This window comes from Caloenas nicobarica, chromosome 5 (assembly GCF_036013445.1).
Source record: "Caloenas nicobarica isolate bCalNic1 chromosome 5, bCalNic1.hap1, whole genome shotgun sequence".
Classification (NCBI taxonomy): domain Eukaryota; kingdom Metazoa; phylum Chordata; class Aves; order Columbiformes; family Columbidae; genus Caloenas; species Caloenas nicobarica.
In genome coordinates, this window is record NC_088249.1 from 24,766,438 (window position 1) to 24,779,752 (window position 13,315).

A 13,315-nucleotide genomic window follows, 5' to 3' on the forward strand; every position below is an offset into this window, starting at 1 on the left:
TGGCTTTCACACACAGTCTCGTTTAGAAAGGGTGCCTATTTATAGCAACATTTACAGCCACGCTCTGTGATTACTGTAGGAAACGTATAAAACATAGGAAAATTCCTTTCTCTCTCAGACGATAAATGAAAGTCTGATTTCCATGGAACAGTGCCTTCCTGGGCAGCTCAGTCGGGGCTTGGGAAGCAAACGCACGTGAGGGGCTTTCCACCCCTGTCCCACAGTCATCGTAATTGCTTATTTTGTCTTTCCCCATATGTTTCTCTTGCGTCACTGGAAAAGCATCGGAGGTTTTTGGCACCCACAGGAACACCTGTGAGCTCCCCTGGAGCAGCTCGTGCTCAGCGAGACCCATGGCTGGGCAGCCTGGGACTCAGCCCCCTCCCCACTGCTCTCCAGCCCTTTCTGGGGGGCTGCTCCTGGTTCTCATCCCATCCTTCAGTTGTTCCCATCCAAGCCGTTCCTAGCGGGATGTGATCTCAGCTGTTCCCTAGCGCAAAAAATAAATGAGATCAGGCCCTGGGGCTGGAAAAGCCCTGCTCCTCCGCAGGGAGTCGGTGGCTCTCTGCCCCTGGGAGCAGATGGTGATGCATGGAGATGCTCATGGACGCCCAGAGAGGCAGTGGGAGATGCTCTGTGGGTGGTGAGTGGGGCGGCGGGGGGTGCCCTTGCTGTGCTCACACCTCACCAAGCGGGTGAGCACTCGCCTCTCCCCGCTCAGCTGCAGCCCAGCCGATCGGTATGTGAGCGCCGGGCAGGCGGCCACGCACGCCTGGCTGTGGGCCAGCTCTGGCCTGTGGGCCACAGCGGCTCCACTCTGATGGGGAAGCCTGTAATACAGAGGGCCTTGCCGGGGGGGCGGCGAGCGGAGCGGGAGAGAGAGATTCATTAGGCAGAGGAAAGTGCCTGACTGCAAGCTCCCCGCCGGGCTGGAGTGGTGCACCCATTTCACTGGCTAATCAGCCAGGCACGGGGGCTGATCCGAGGGCTTTGCCTCGTGATATCATATCTGGTTCATCTCCTGCTCCGTTTGATGTCCCCTTTCCCTCTGAGGGGTGCAGCTGAGGCACTTGTGTTCTTCTGCCTGTACAACTGTTTACTGTCTTAAACTGCATCCTGGGTCCTGCTGTGTCCCGATGGGGAGCTGTGCCAGGAGGGCTGTGCCAGCCTCTGCCCCCAAACTGTTGTCTCCCGTGCTGGCCCTGCCACTTCTGCCCCAGCCAGCTGCAGCGGACAGCCGCATGTCCCCTCCCTGTCCCGCAGAAGCCTGATGCTCTGTTTCTCTTTCCACAGTGCACCAACCCGCTGCCAGGGCTGACCAAGCTGGAGGACTGCTGTGGCAGCGTGGGGCTCTTCTGGGGTGCGGACCGGTGCCAGGCCTGTCCCCCCCGGCCAGGTGAGTGCTGCTGCTGCCGGGACGGTGCGAGGTACAGCCTGAGGCACAACCCACACCCTCAGCAAGCACACATGGTCAGGCTGCCTTGCACGGCCAAGGAGGCATGGAGCAGAGTCACCCGTCCCCTGACATGTGGTTCTCCTTTGCCCAAGGCCTTTGGGGACAGGCGGCATGTCCAGGGCAGCATGCAGGGCCATGCCTGCTCCACTGCCGCCCCAAGGAGTGCTCTGGTTTGCATGCTGGCCCCCGACTCAGCACTTTATCCTCAAAGCTGCAAAACCCTGGTGCACCTGGTGGTTCCCGCCATGCCAGCCCCACTGGGAGGGAGAAACAGGAAAAGAGTGGCCGTGGTTTTAGAAGGTGCATTCCTAGATCGGTGGAGGAGGCTGCAGACTTGGCCCTATAGAGTTACGGGCTTGCTCTGGGCCCAACACGGGCTTGGCAGGGGCTCTGGAAATAACACTACATCAAACATTTGGCAGGAGTGCATGTGGGGTCCGTTCCAGGGGCATGGGCTTCCAGCCCTGTTTCTGCTCTGTGCAGAAGATGGACAAGCTGATCCAGCGGGAGATGGGGATTCCTTGGCCACTTTGCTCAGGGTGCTCTGTGACGGGCATGGCCCATTGCGCCACAGCCCCCATCTCACATTGCGGTGGAGAGGCTGTGCTGAAGGACTCCTGGCTGGAGGGAGGCAGCCCCACGGGCAGCCGGTGCTGACCAGGTCAACTGCAGAGCAAGGTGCTCACGTCCCATGCAACACGGGCAGCAAGCTGCTCACCTCTCCCCTGCCTGCACCCTTTCATCACTGCCTGGCTGCTCCTTCATATGCCTTCACTGGATTGAAGGATTAAAGTGAACAGACCCCATGGTTCAGGAGACTTTCACCCCTGAGGAGAATGGAGGTGTCCAAGGCAGCAGGTTTTGTGCAGGCAAGTGTGGTGTTGGTGCCTGGAGGCTTTCCTGCTCACTCACATGCACACTCCCAAGAGCTGTTTGCATCTTGTTGTCCTCCCTCAATTTGATTCCTCCTCAGCCAGGGGTAGGGCTGGCTGGAGCCAAATTCCTCACAATCACAGACGAAGTTGTCAGCATCCTGGAACCCAGCACAGATCTGGGGAGCTCTGATTGCTGTCATCTTCCTGCTCTGCATGGCTTTGCTGCGGCCCCAGGCCGTGCTGCTGCTTGCCTGCCCTCATTCCTGTGCCAGTCCCAAGGCACGCTTGGGCACATGCAGTATGTGGGTGACCATTGGGTCTCCAGGTTCAGGATAAACAAGGGAATGACCCACATGGGCCTCAGCCACCTCCTCTTTGTCCCCAGCCTTCTCATCCCTAGTCACAGTTTCTCCTCCCCATCTCACAGCAGTCCCCCTGTTACTTGCCATGTCCCTCTGTGATTCCCCCCATTAGGAAGCAGGGGGGCTGCTTAACATTTCAGTTAGGCTGCATATGGCTGCAAAATCTCTGCACCTCCTTTCTCTTTCTCCATGGCTGGATGCTATGCATCACTCAGTGGCCAAAGCTGCAGCACTGATTGCTCTGCTAGACTTAGACCTTCAGGCTTCCAAATGTGTCTCTAATCACAGGCTTCCAAGACATGAAAATGGGCACAAAATAACCCGATGTGGTCCTTGCAGTCAGCCAGCCAGCAGAGCAAATGCACTTAAGAAATGCCTCCCAGATGCCAGCAAGTCCCACTTCCACAGCTGAGCACAAGCCCTGTGTCCCAACAGCACCTGAAACTCAAGGGAGATTGTCACTGCTGGTCTTTGTTGAGTGGGCAGATGCTTGTCTGGCTTTTTTCAGATTAATTCCATGGGGATATGAAAAATGTATCCCCCTGGGTCTTCCGTCTTCCTGTGCCACAAGAAAATCCCATTCTCAGTCCCTCTGGCTTTGGGTGATAAAGTTCTCCCTTGGAGACCAAATGGCTCTTCTTGATTTCTACCAGGAGTTCAGGCCAGTTGAGGGGCTGTTTTCATCCTCTTTAATTGTGAGCAAGTATCTTCCTCCTTTGGGTACCTCTGATTGACTACCCTGTAACTAACCCCACATGCAGGGCACCGCACAGTGCCAGTGAAGGGAGCTGGAAGGCAGACGCTCAGTGGAGGCAGCCTAAGGGAGCCCGGCTGTTGTGAAGTGAGAAGCCCAGGTGGCTGGCATGCATTTCTCTGGTGTGCTGTCTTCTCAGACAAGAGATCTCACCCCACAGTGGAGCCAGGGAAACAGTCCTTTCTCCGTGATCTTACTACTCAAACAGAGCCACTGAGCACCATGACCTCTCATTGCCCTGTGCCTCCTCTGCCAGGGCTCCCAGGTCCATGCCTGTTCTGTGGGAAGGCATCGCTCCACATCATTCCTGCCTGTAGGCCACATCCCACACTTACATGCTTTCTGTCTCCTGCTCTTGCTGACCTGTGTTTTGCTCGCTCAAAGTCACTGGGCTGTAGTTCAGTGACCTGGTGTCTCGTGCACAGAGATAACATGTCCAGTGGATGCTTCCAGCTTTCTTCTTGGCACTGCGGTCTTTGGAGAGAACTTCTCTGTGCACTCGTGCGTCCCAGGGAGGCGTGCACCAAAGCAGACTTGACAGCACTGGGAATTTGATTCCAGCAACCAGAGACAGAAATGGCAGAAGCTAGTTCAGTGTAAACACTTACAAATGTACAGAAGTGCAGCCAGGCAAGAGCTAGACAAATGGAGAACTTGTTTGGATTGACTGTCTGCCCGAGACACTGATTCTTAGTAGAGTCTGGATACGTCCAGATGTCTCCATCGACTGCAGCTTTCATGTTTGGTACGTGTTTGTGTGCGGAAAGACATCAGAGAAGAAGAATCGGAGGCAGACGTCTGTCCGAGTGAACCTGCCATGGCCAATCCCCACTATTTTTTTATGTTTTGCCCAGCATCAGAAAAGCCAAGGCACTTGGATGCTTTGTCTGCATCCTAAGGAGACTATGTTAAAAGCTGAGTTCAGAATTAAAGTAGAGGTGGGGCTGACCTGGCCAGGAATCTCTGTAGCAGGTGTTACATTAGTCTCAGAGGTTTTCTTAGGCTCTGCTCAGGCTTTTGGCTACTTGGTTTGCTGCTGAAAGGGTGTATGTTGTTAGGCCCCTTCACAGAAGTGTGCACAGACATGGGTATTCAAGCAGGTATTCAAGTCTCTGGGAATTTGCTGTTGCTCATGTAAGTAAGAACTGAAGAAGGAATCCCCAGGATATGTCACTGACAGCCCTGGGAGAAATAGGAGAGCCAAGACCCCGCTCCATGAGCTGTTGGGGCAAAGGCTGTCACCCAACCTGTGAAAGAAAGAGATGAGCCAGAGGCGGGGCCCGGGAGGGTGGCAGGACACCTGCATGCTGCCATGCAGCTGCAGTCCTTCAGCTCTAGCTGGAGATGGCTGGATGAAATGTGCTGCGCTGCCAGATAGGATAGATCAGATGGAGACATCCAATGACTCCCCTGGGTCTTTAGTACCTGAAGGAGGTGCTGGAGCACACGTTGAAAGGCTTGAACAGAGAGATAGGACACAAGAGCTGGAAGGTAAAACTTGGAGAAGACTGACAGTGAAAAGAGAATCGGAAACTGAGGAAGAAGCTGATGTAGAGACACTTGGACATGGCTGGGAGGAAGCCCAAGGACTGGCAGGGTATTTCAGCTGTGCTGGTGAAGAAGCTGCACCAAAGCAATGTCCTGCCCCACGGCAAGCTCGGGATGCTCGCGGCTAGTAGCAGGCAAACTGCTGGGCAGAGCTACTCTGCTTACCTGCCAGATCACATACTATACAGTTTATACAGTGGTCTGTGGAGAAGGACATGCTGGATCAAGGTCAAGAGATGGTCCATGGAAACTAACCAAACTGAGACCCAAGCTGCAGGTCAACACAGACCCCAGGGAGGGTGCAGATTGGACACTGGTTTCCCTGAAGCCTTGGCCATCCTCAGGCAGGTGGGGATAAAGGAAACTGAAGGCAAAGTGAAGCTATGTACCCAGAGGGGGTCACAGCCTTCCTCTTCCACTTCCTCCCTGTCCCTGAGACCACACAGCTCTGTGACCAGCAGCACTCCAGGAGAAGCACATCCTGGTGATGGGCACCCTCTCCTCTACCGCAGAGGAGCTACAAGTCTCACCTTTCTGAAGGGGTGTGAGGGACATTCTGGCTGCAGCAGTAAACCTGCATCTTCCAGGTCCTGTTTTTTCACTGCCTGCCATCCCTCATTTCAGGCTGCAGTCAGCCTGAGCACCGTTTATGCTCCAGGGCTGCTTTCTCTCCTCCTGCCTGTGGGTTTTAACTGCATTAAGAAACAAGTCTTTGAAGGCTATTGTTTTTTCTTTTATTCCCACTTCCCGTGTTTTGTCAAGTTTTTTGTCCTAGAGAAAAGTCTGAATTTCACTGGAAAGTTGGATCTTGTAATGTCTGGTTTGGCATCTGCAGTACTCCCCAAACAGACCTCCCACTGTGAGAGGGGTGGGAGCTCACCCATGGAGCCGTCGTCACCAGAAAGGCTGAGCGGCTCCAAGCCACACGCTCCCCTGCACTGTGCCTGCAGACATTGAAACAGCCACAGGAAAACCCTTGAAAATCATCCCCCCCATAGCCCTGTGGGTCTGCTCTTGTAGTGATCAGATCAGGGCGAACACAAGGAAAAAGAACCCTGGAAATATGGGAAGGAGGCTATGGACGGAACCGGTTCTGCCACTGCTATCCAATTTGCCACAGGGAGCCTGTCTGAGACAGTGAAGAAGGGCTGCAAAGAAGAAGCTGAAACCTCTGCAAGATTGCGGCAGTAGCACGAAGAGCAATACCTGGGGAAGCTCAGCATTTTCAGGACTGCTTTGTTCTGCAGAGTGCTTGTTTTGCCCAACATTCATGTGCAGCATCGTGGTCTCAGCACACAGCAGCACAGTGTTGCAGAAGTGGGTGGTTTTTAGGTACAGAGGTATCTTGTCCGAGCTGGAAGCCACTGTTGGAGCAGGATGAGGTTCTCTATTGAAATGACCCCAAAAGCCAACAGTAACTACCAGAATATTTTGTCCTTCAAGCATCTTTTTCACCTTGAAGTTCTTTATTGACTATGAGTAGAGCAGAGGGCTTAGTTTCATATCACACATCAGCACCGGCGCATGCCCTCCTCACCCCTGCTGCCGTAGCCTTTGTTGGGGCATTGGAGAAAGTCTTGTGGGAGCTGGCCTACTGCAGACCACTCGAAGCAGAGGAGAGTGGTCATGACAGATCTGGACTAAAGGATTTATAATGTCCTTTCCCTCTTGTCCATTCTGCTTGGGAACTCAGCTTATCCTCACATCTTCAATATGTTATCTTTCTGGAGACCGCTGTGGGGTCAGAGCTGCTCTGCTCTTCTGCTAGTGAGTTCAGCTGCTGAGGTCCTTCCTGCAGTGGAGGCTGATCTTCTCCATTTCACACTAAACCAAGCTGAGGTTTGACTGGGTCCACTGCCCCCCGACTCCAGATGCCACAAGACCATGCACTCTGGTTCCTTTCATCTCCCATATGCTGGAAAACCTGGAGCAAGCAGAGGCACCACGGCCACCCTCACGACTGCACGCTCTGTGCCCACTGCAGGCAGGGTGAGACACCTGAGGTCCAGCTGGGGCTTGGGTTCTTCTGTGGAGCTGGTCCAGGGTCTCCAGAAATGTCTATGATTCCTGAAAGTGGCAAAGGAGTTCAGCAGGCAAAGTTCCTTAGTGAGATAATGCCTTTTGTATGATAAACGGAAAGAGTTGAAAGACATGGGCTAGCTTTCAGCAGCGAAGCCTTTCCTCATTTCTCATCTGACTGCAGGCTTGCCTCTTCCCCTTTTAACAGGGTGATACTGGCTGGCCTGAGGCAATGTATTATCTCACCCTACAAACCTTGCCTTGTTCAGGCCCTTGTGGCTACCAGCACTAGAAGTAGTTTCTTTCCACTTCACCATCAGCCTGAGCTTCTTCATCCTGTCTTCAGACAGTGGGGAGCCAAGGCCCTTGGGTAATCCTCTTCTCCTAGGAAGTGATGGACAACTTCTGAAGTGTGCCTGCCTGCCTAAAGATGACCCTGCTAGGCTGCAAAACCCCTCTGCCTGATCTCTGTGCATTCATTTCCCTTCTCATTCTGCTGTGCTCAAGTATTATTCTAGCTGGGGACAAAGGTGCTGGTGGAGTCCTGGAATGTGGCTGCTTCATGCTCACCTCCTCCTTTCTGGACCTGTGAGTTTATTGCACGCACGCTCCCCGGTGACAGCCCGGCCTTGCCGGGGATGCCCGGTGCCTGCAGAGCTTGCAGAAGGCAGCACTGAGTGGTGGGATGAAGCAGAGCTGGAGGGAGCGATGAGGAGAGGCAAGGGGGAGTCCTGGTGTGCAGGTACCTAGTGAACACATCACTTCAGTGCAGCGCCCATGAGGCTGAAAGGCCTGGGAGGTGAGGTGCTGAAATCACACCCTCAGCAAGCCTGAAATCCCTCTGCCTGACAGATGCAGCTCAGCTGCTCCATCCCCAGCCTCAGGCTCTGGGAGCACCGCTTCCTGGAGAGGGTGTAGACAGACAGACAGACACGGGAAGCTAGGACCCCTCTGGCTATGGGTGCTGACAGATTTCTGCCCTCTCTGATCATCAGATCAGCTTTTTCCCAGGCATTGCCCTTTGCTGGTTCCAGAGGAATGGGCTCCCACTCCTACCAGCTGCATGGGAGAGGGGGGATGCTGCTCCCCTTTGCAGGAAACTGAGGTGTCGCAGGCTGTTTTTTTCAGGGGCTTTTGGCCATTTCTGCTGTAGTTCGGCAGCATCAGAGCTCATGGAAGGAAATGGTCCTCTGCTCGAGTAACCAAGTACAAAGCTGAGAGTTAATCGCTTACATCCTCCTGCAGCCACACGCTGTCTTCCCCTGCAGCCAGGTCCTGGCAGAAAGAGAGCAGCCTTCATTCAGTACTTCAGACACAGTCTTGGTACAGAGAGATCTGCTCACGTTACATTACAGTTATTCTTTCCAGGAAACGCAAGTTTCTTTGCAAAATTAAGATGTTTGTCTGCAGCCTCATGAGTGATTTGCTGCAGTAACGAGCCGCAGGTTTCTGCAGACTGGAGTCATACGAGTGCTGAGGTGGCACAAGACCTGCACGCTCATCCCCATCATGGGTATTTTCTGCCTTGCCCCCTCCCCAGCAGCATCTGTCAGAGGGATGCTGCAGGATCTGTTTCTTTGCAAAGGATTTTCAGAGAGGGAGCAGGGCTCTGACACATGTCATCGCTGTTTGATCTCGGGCATGCTTGGCTCCCCATTGGAGAGCTCACACATAACGAAGCTGCTTCATCTGAGCGTCTGTTATCACATCATGCTGAGGCTGACAGATGCTTCCAAGCACAGTTAATGCCTGTTGGCTGCCCCGAGCCCACAGGCTGTGGTGTGGGAGGACCTGGAATCCCACCAGGGCACTGATCCTGCAGCCCGTGAGCCAGAGGTTGTTTTTTCCTTCTCGGGAGGCTGGAAATGTACCCAGCAATTCCCAGTATCACCAGCAACCCCCTCGTCCCTAACATCTGGATATTTGTAAGCATCTCCTGCTTACAATTCATGACTGAACTGTTGAAGGGGTGAATAGATTTTTTGTCTTAGTCATCCATCCAGCTGCTGCAGATCTCTCTGCACCCAGAAAACCTTGTAGTTTCATTTAATATACCTGGGGAAACCAGGCTTTCTATTCCCCTTCCTGGTACAGGCAGGTGAACAGCCTGTTGTTGTCCTATATTTTGTTTCCCAAACACATTTATCCTCACTTGCCTTTCCAGAAGTATCCAAGAATGGCTTTAAACTGCATCATAGAGTCAAAGTGTCCAGGACAAAGAGTTACAGATATGCCCGTTCTCTGCCTCCAGCACATTGTGTGCGTTCTTAACCTTTGCAGCCTCTTTCCGACCATCTGCAGCTGCCAGGATGGTCTCATCTTGCCCCTGGTTCTCAAAAGCTGCAATGTATTAGGAATCTGCCAGGTCCTTGATATGGCTATTGCCATGGAGGGCTTTCCATGTATGACACCAGAGTGTGAGCTACTGATGCCAGGCAGGAGGAATTCGCGTGGTGGGAATACGGCTGGACACTCAGCTGTTACATGCACTTGTTGTTTCCAAGCGTACAGTTCAGAAAATTAAAAAGAAACCCCACCCTGGGAAAATCCCATCCTTAGGCAAAGCATCCTTCTTCCTACCTCACCCCATGCTTACTCACTTCCCAACCCATCACCTCCTGGATTCCCTTTCCCTTGCTCCAAAATACAGTACCTAAATTTGACCTCCTTGGAATTTATGGGCCACGTTTTACTTGCCTTTAAAAAATTTGGGGAGATTTAATTGTGCACATTATAGGCCATTTTGAAATCCACAAAACTATTTTAAGCAGCAATTTGAAATTTTCTTTGATGAGAGTGATCAGAGCAGGAAATCACATTCAGTAAAAAAGCAGCAAGAAATGTAATTAATCGGTCCGTGGCTGTTATTTCAGCATCTTGTCAGGGAACTCTGTCATTCTTTTCACTCTGATCCCCCTTGTCATGTGCCACCTGGCTATCCAAGGTGGCCTGGGAGGAGCCGAGGTGACACAGTCATAGATATGAAGCACGAGCAGCACCTCTGGGTCACCGTTTTGGCATCTGCCAAGCAGCAGAAGACACTACTTGGGAAATGTGGCTGCTCCTACCTTTCCCTCTGCCCTGGGAGTCATCAGAGGCCCATCCAAGACAGACCTGGGGACCCTTTCTCCTCTGCAAGGAGGGCAGGGAGAAGATAGGACACTGGCAGAAGGCTGTTCTGCCAGTGTCCCACACTTTTTGTTTTCTCCACAGCACACCCAGTGATTGAGAATGGGCAGGTGGAGTGTCCCCAGGGATACAAGAGGCTAAACCGGAGCCACTGCCAAGGTAAGGATGCTGCTTTTATCTCTCTCTCCTTCCCACAGCCACTGTCAGAGCTGTAATTATCTACACAAGTAAAATACAGTTATCTAACTCCCTGATACAGATCTACAAAGAATGTGACATAAAAATCCGTGTGCTTTCATCAAGGATGAAAAAAACAGGTAACACTGAACTACAGGACTTAGCTGATAAGCAGAGTCAACGCATAGTTTGGCTAGCACAAGAAAACTCAGCTATTATACTCAGTCCTACTGACACAGTAAGGACCTGTGCTGCTGCTCTGCTCTGTGTGAGTGTCAAAACACTTCTGTTGTCTGAAGCAACAGAAATTCTGTTGCCTGAAAACATTTTGAAAGGTTGTCGACTTGTTCTGTCATTCATTTTCAAGTGACAAAGTGCCACAAAAGCGAGTCCTTCTGTTCCAAGCATGTTGCTTGCCCATGCTGCCAGGCTGCCCTGCCTGCCCCAGGCTGCTGGGATCTCTCCATTTCTCACTCCCACAGTCCCTCAGCTCTGTATGAGGAAGGTGCCTTCTCTCTGCTTTTCTGTCTGGTTCATGTTGATTTGCCATCTCTTGGCCCACAGGGCTTGTGTTTTTCCGTGCTCTGACTAAAGTGGAATTTTATGGTTCCCTTCTTGTGATTCATGATAAGCTGAGAGGTGTCATCGCAAAGATGCAGCAGGGACCCTGAGCCTTGGCAATGCAAACCCAGGGCTGGCAATCAAATGACTCATCTCTTTTAGCTGGGACTTTCCACCATGCTTACTTAATTAATGATTCAACCTCCCCACATTGTCCTGGGGGAGAACTTTCAAAAAGGCAACAGCTTCTATTTTCCTTGGTGCTCACATCACCCTTTATGTGGCCACAGACAGCATGGTGGGTATGAGGAGCTTTACTGAGACATGGAATAGAGGTCAGAGGAGCAGAGCAGCCAAGGGACTCATGTCAGAGAGCAGAGACCTGCAGTGCCTGCTCTGGATTTGTGTCCCTTCTGGAGCAGGGAGAGGCTCAGCACTCTGAGGAGCAGGGGGAAATGGCATTGTGGAGTTGGCTGGGAAGATGTTTTTGCATATGAACCATGAACCAGAGATTTGTGCCTCTACGTGCTCCTTCATAAGCTGGGCTGGAGAAGTACTGTTCTGCAGACAGTCTGCTGTCTTGAGGTACTTTTCCCATCTCTGCTGCTGCAGTGGGACATGTGTCAAGAAGACCAGCACCTCACTTAGGATCCAGAGTGAGCAATTTGTCTGATAGACTTTGGGAGAGGCTACATGGGACCACCCCTTGCTAGCCCAGGTAGGAGGGAGGCCAAGGGGCTGGACAGCAGCTGATGGTTCCTGAGGTCATTGGCCACAGGGAAGGAGCTGAGCTGGGAAGAAGCTGAGCTGTGGCTTTGCAGGCTGTCATCAAAGCACAGATGAGTGACAGGAGGAGTGCCCTGGCAGGAGCCTGCTTTCCTCTGTTCTGTATGGACAGAAAGGGTTGTCCCTGGTGCCTTCCAGCAGAGGCATAAAAGGCTTATCTCTGCAAGATCTCCCTTCCTTTCCTTCCTGCATCCCATTGACCGGGAACAAGGCTGCAATGAGCCTGAGTTGGGAGTGCCTGGCAGACCCAGTCAGGAAACCTGCTGGTGCTGTTGGGACCAGCAAGAAAGCTGGCACTGGAAGGGACAATGTGATTGCTAGACATGAGGCAAAGATTGTCTTGGAGGCTGCAGGCTGGGGTTCCTGGAGATGGTGGTAGGGAGGTATGCACGCACAGGACACGCGGTGGCACCTTGATGTCTGTATGTCCTTGGTGTCCGCTGCTGACTCAGGTCCTGTCTGCTCACCATGCACCAGTGTAAACCACCCTGTACCTTTCCACCACGAGCTGCCTGACCCAGCGCAGCTGTTTCTGAGGAGCACTGCCAGGCTGGTGTGGGGTGGGAGGAAGTAGCTGAGACAGCCTTACAGGTCTTGGTTTCTGGTCCCTGAGACCTCTTCTTGTGGGCCATCCCCATCCCCGGCATGCTGCAGGGGGTAGGAGTGCATGGCCCCAAATGCGCTTGCCTGCTCCTGTTCTCTGTGGGGATTTCCACCGCGGGAGGGTCCTCCACTGCCAGTGGAACAGAGCGGGCTGGACTGAGGCCAGGACGTGGCCCTGTTTTATATTAAGCTCATAAAGCTCAGCCCTTGGTGCTTGTTTGTTTTGTGCTCTCATTACTCTAATCCCTTCAATCCCTTTGCTTATGCAGAGGCCAAACACTTGTGTGTCAGAGTTGACACGGTGCTCCGACCGTGCTGGGGAGTGACGGGGGTGAGCCCTGGGGCTCTTCTGGAGAGCCCAAGCCTCTTCTCTGAGTGGGGTTCTCAGCCCATTTGGGGTCTGGACACTGTTTTTTATTGTGAACTCTGTCCTGTGCTTGGCACAGAGGAGGAAACCATTACTTGTCACAGTGCTGACACGGTACTGCCACAGCCACTCCTTCTTCGCGGAGAAGCAGGAGACACGTAGGCAAGTGGCACTGCTATGCACAGGCTTCCTGCACTATCGCAGACAGAAGGTCTCTGCTAATGGTTCCAGAAGATGTCTTCTTGCCATGCGGGGTGTTTAGTTGAACGTCTCTGTATTGAGTTTTGTTATATCTCCATTTGGGTTTCTGCTCTGAGGCTGACAGTTCTGGCCAGTGGAGAAGGGGGTTCTCTTGGGACTCACTTGCACTTGTCTATCTAGAGAGAGCTTGAGAGCTGTCATTCTCCATGGTCTGGGGTGATCACAGGGTAAGCAAGGGGCTGTCTGTGCCACCCTGGTAGGAAGATCTGGAGATTAAATTGTTCTACATCATCTGCTGAAACTTCAGCCCCAGGAAATGCACAGAGGCATGTTCTGGACCAGCACAAAAAAATCTGACTCCTTCCTGGCCTGCTGCACATCTCTGTAGCATTGGTACTTCCAGTAGACTGAACATCATGGCCTGGTCTTGATGGTTCCTGTGTGTCTCAGCCATATATGGAGCAGCTACTGGAGGGA

At 52.7% G+C, this 13,315-nt stretch overlaps 1 protein-coding gene across 3 annotated transcripts in view; it reads left to right on the top strand.

Moving 5' to 3' along the window:
- LTBP2 (latent transforming growth factor beta binding protein 2) overlaps positions 1-13,315 on the top strand; it is a 73,634-nt gene that overhangs the window by 37,709 nt on the left and 22,610 nt on the right. For all 3 annotated transcript variants that reach the window (XM_065635595.1, XM_065635593.1, XM_065635594.1), the window contains exons 8-9: positions 1,294-1,396; positions 10,228-10,302. In XM_065635595.1, the coding sequence (XP_065491667.1) occupies positions 1,294-1,396; positions 10,228-10,302 (178 nt within the window). The remainder of the gene's footprint in view (positions 1-1,293; positions 1,397-10,227; positions 10,303-13,315) is intronic.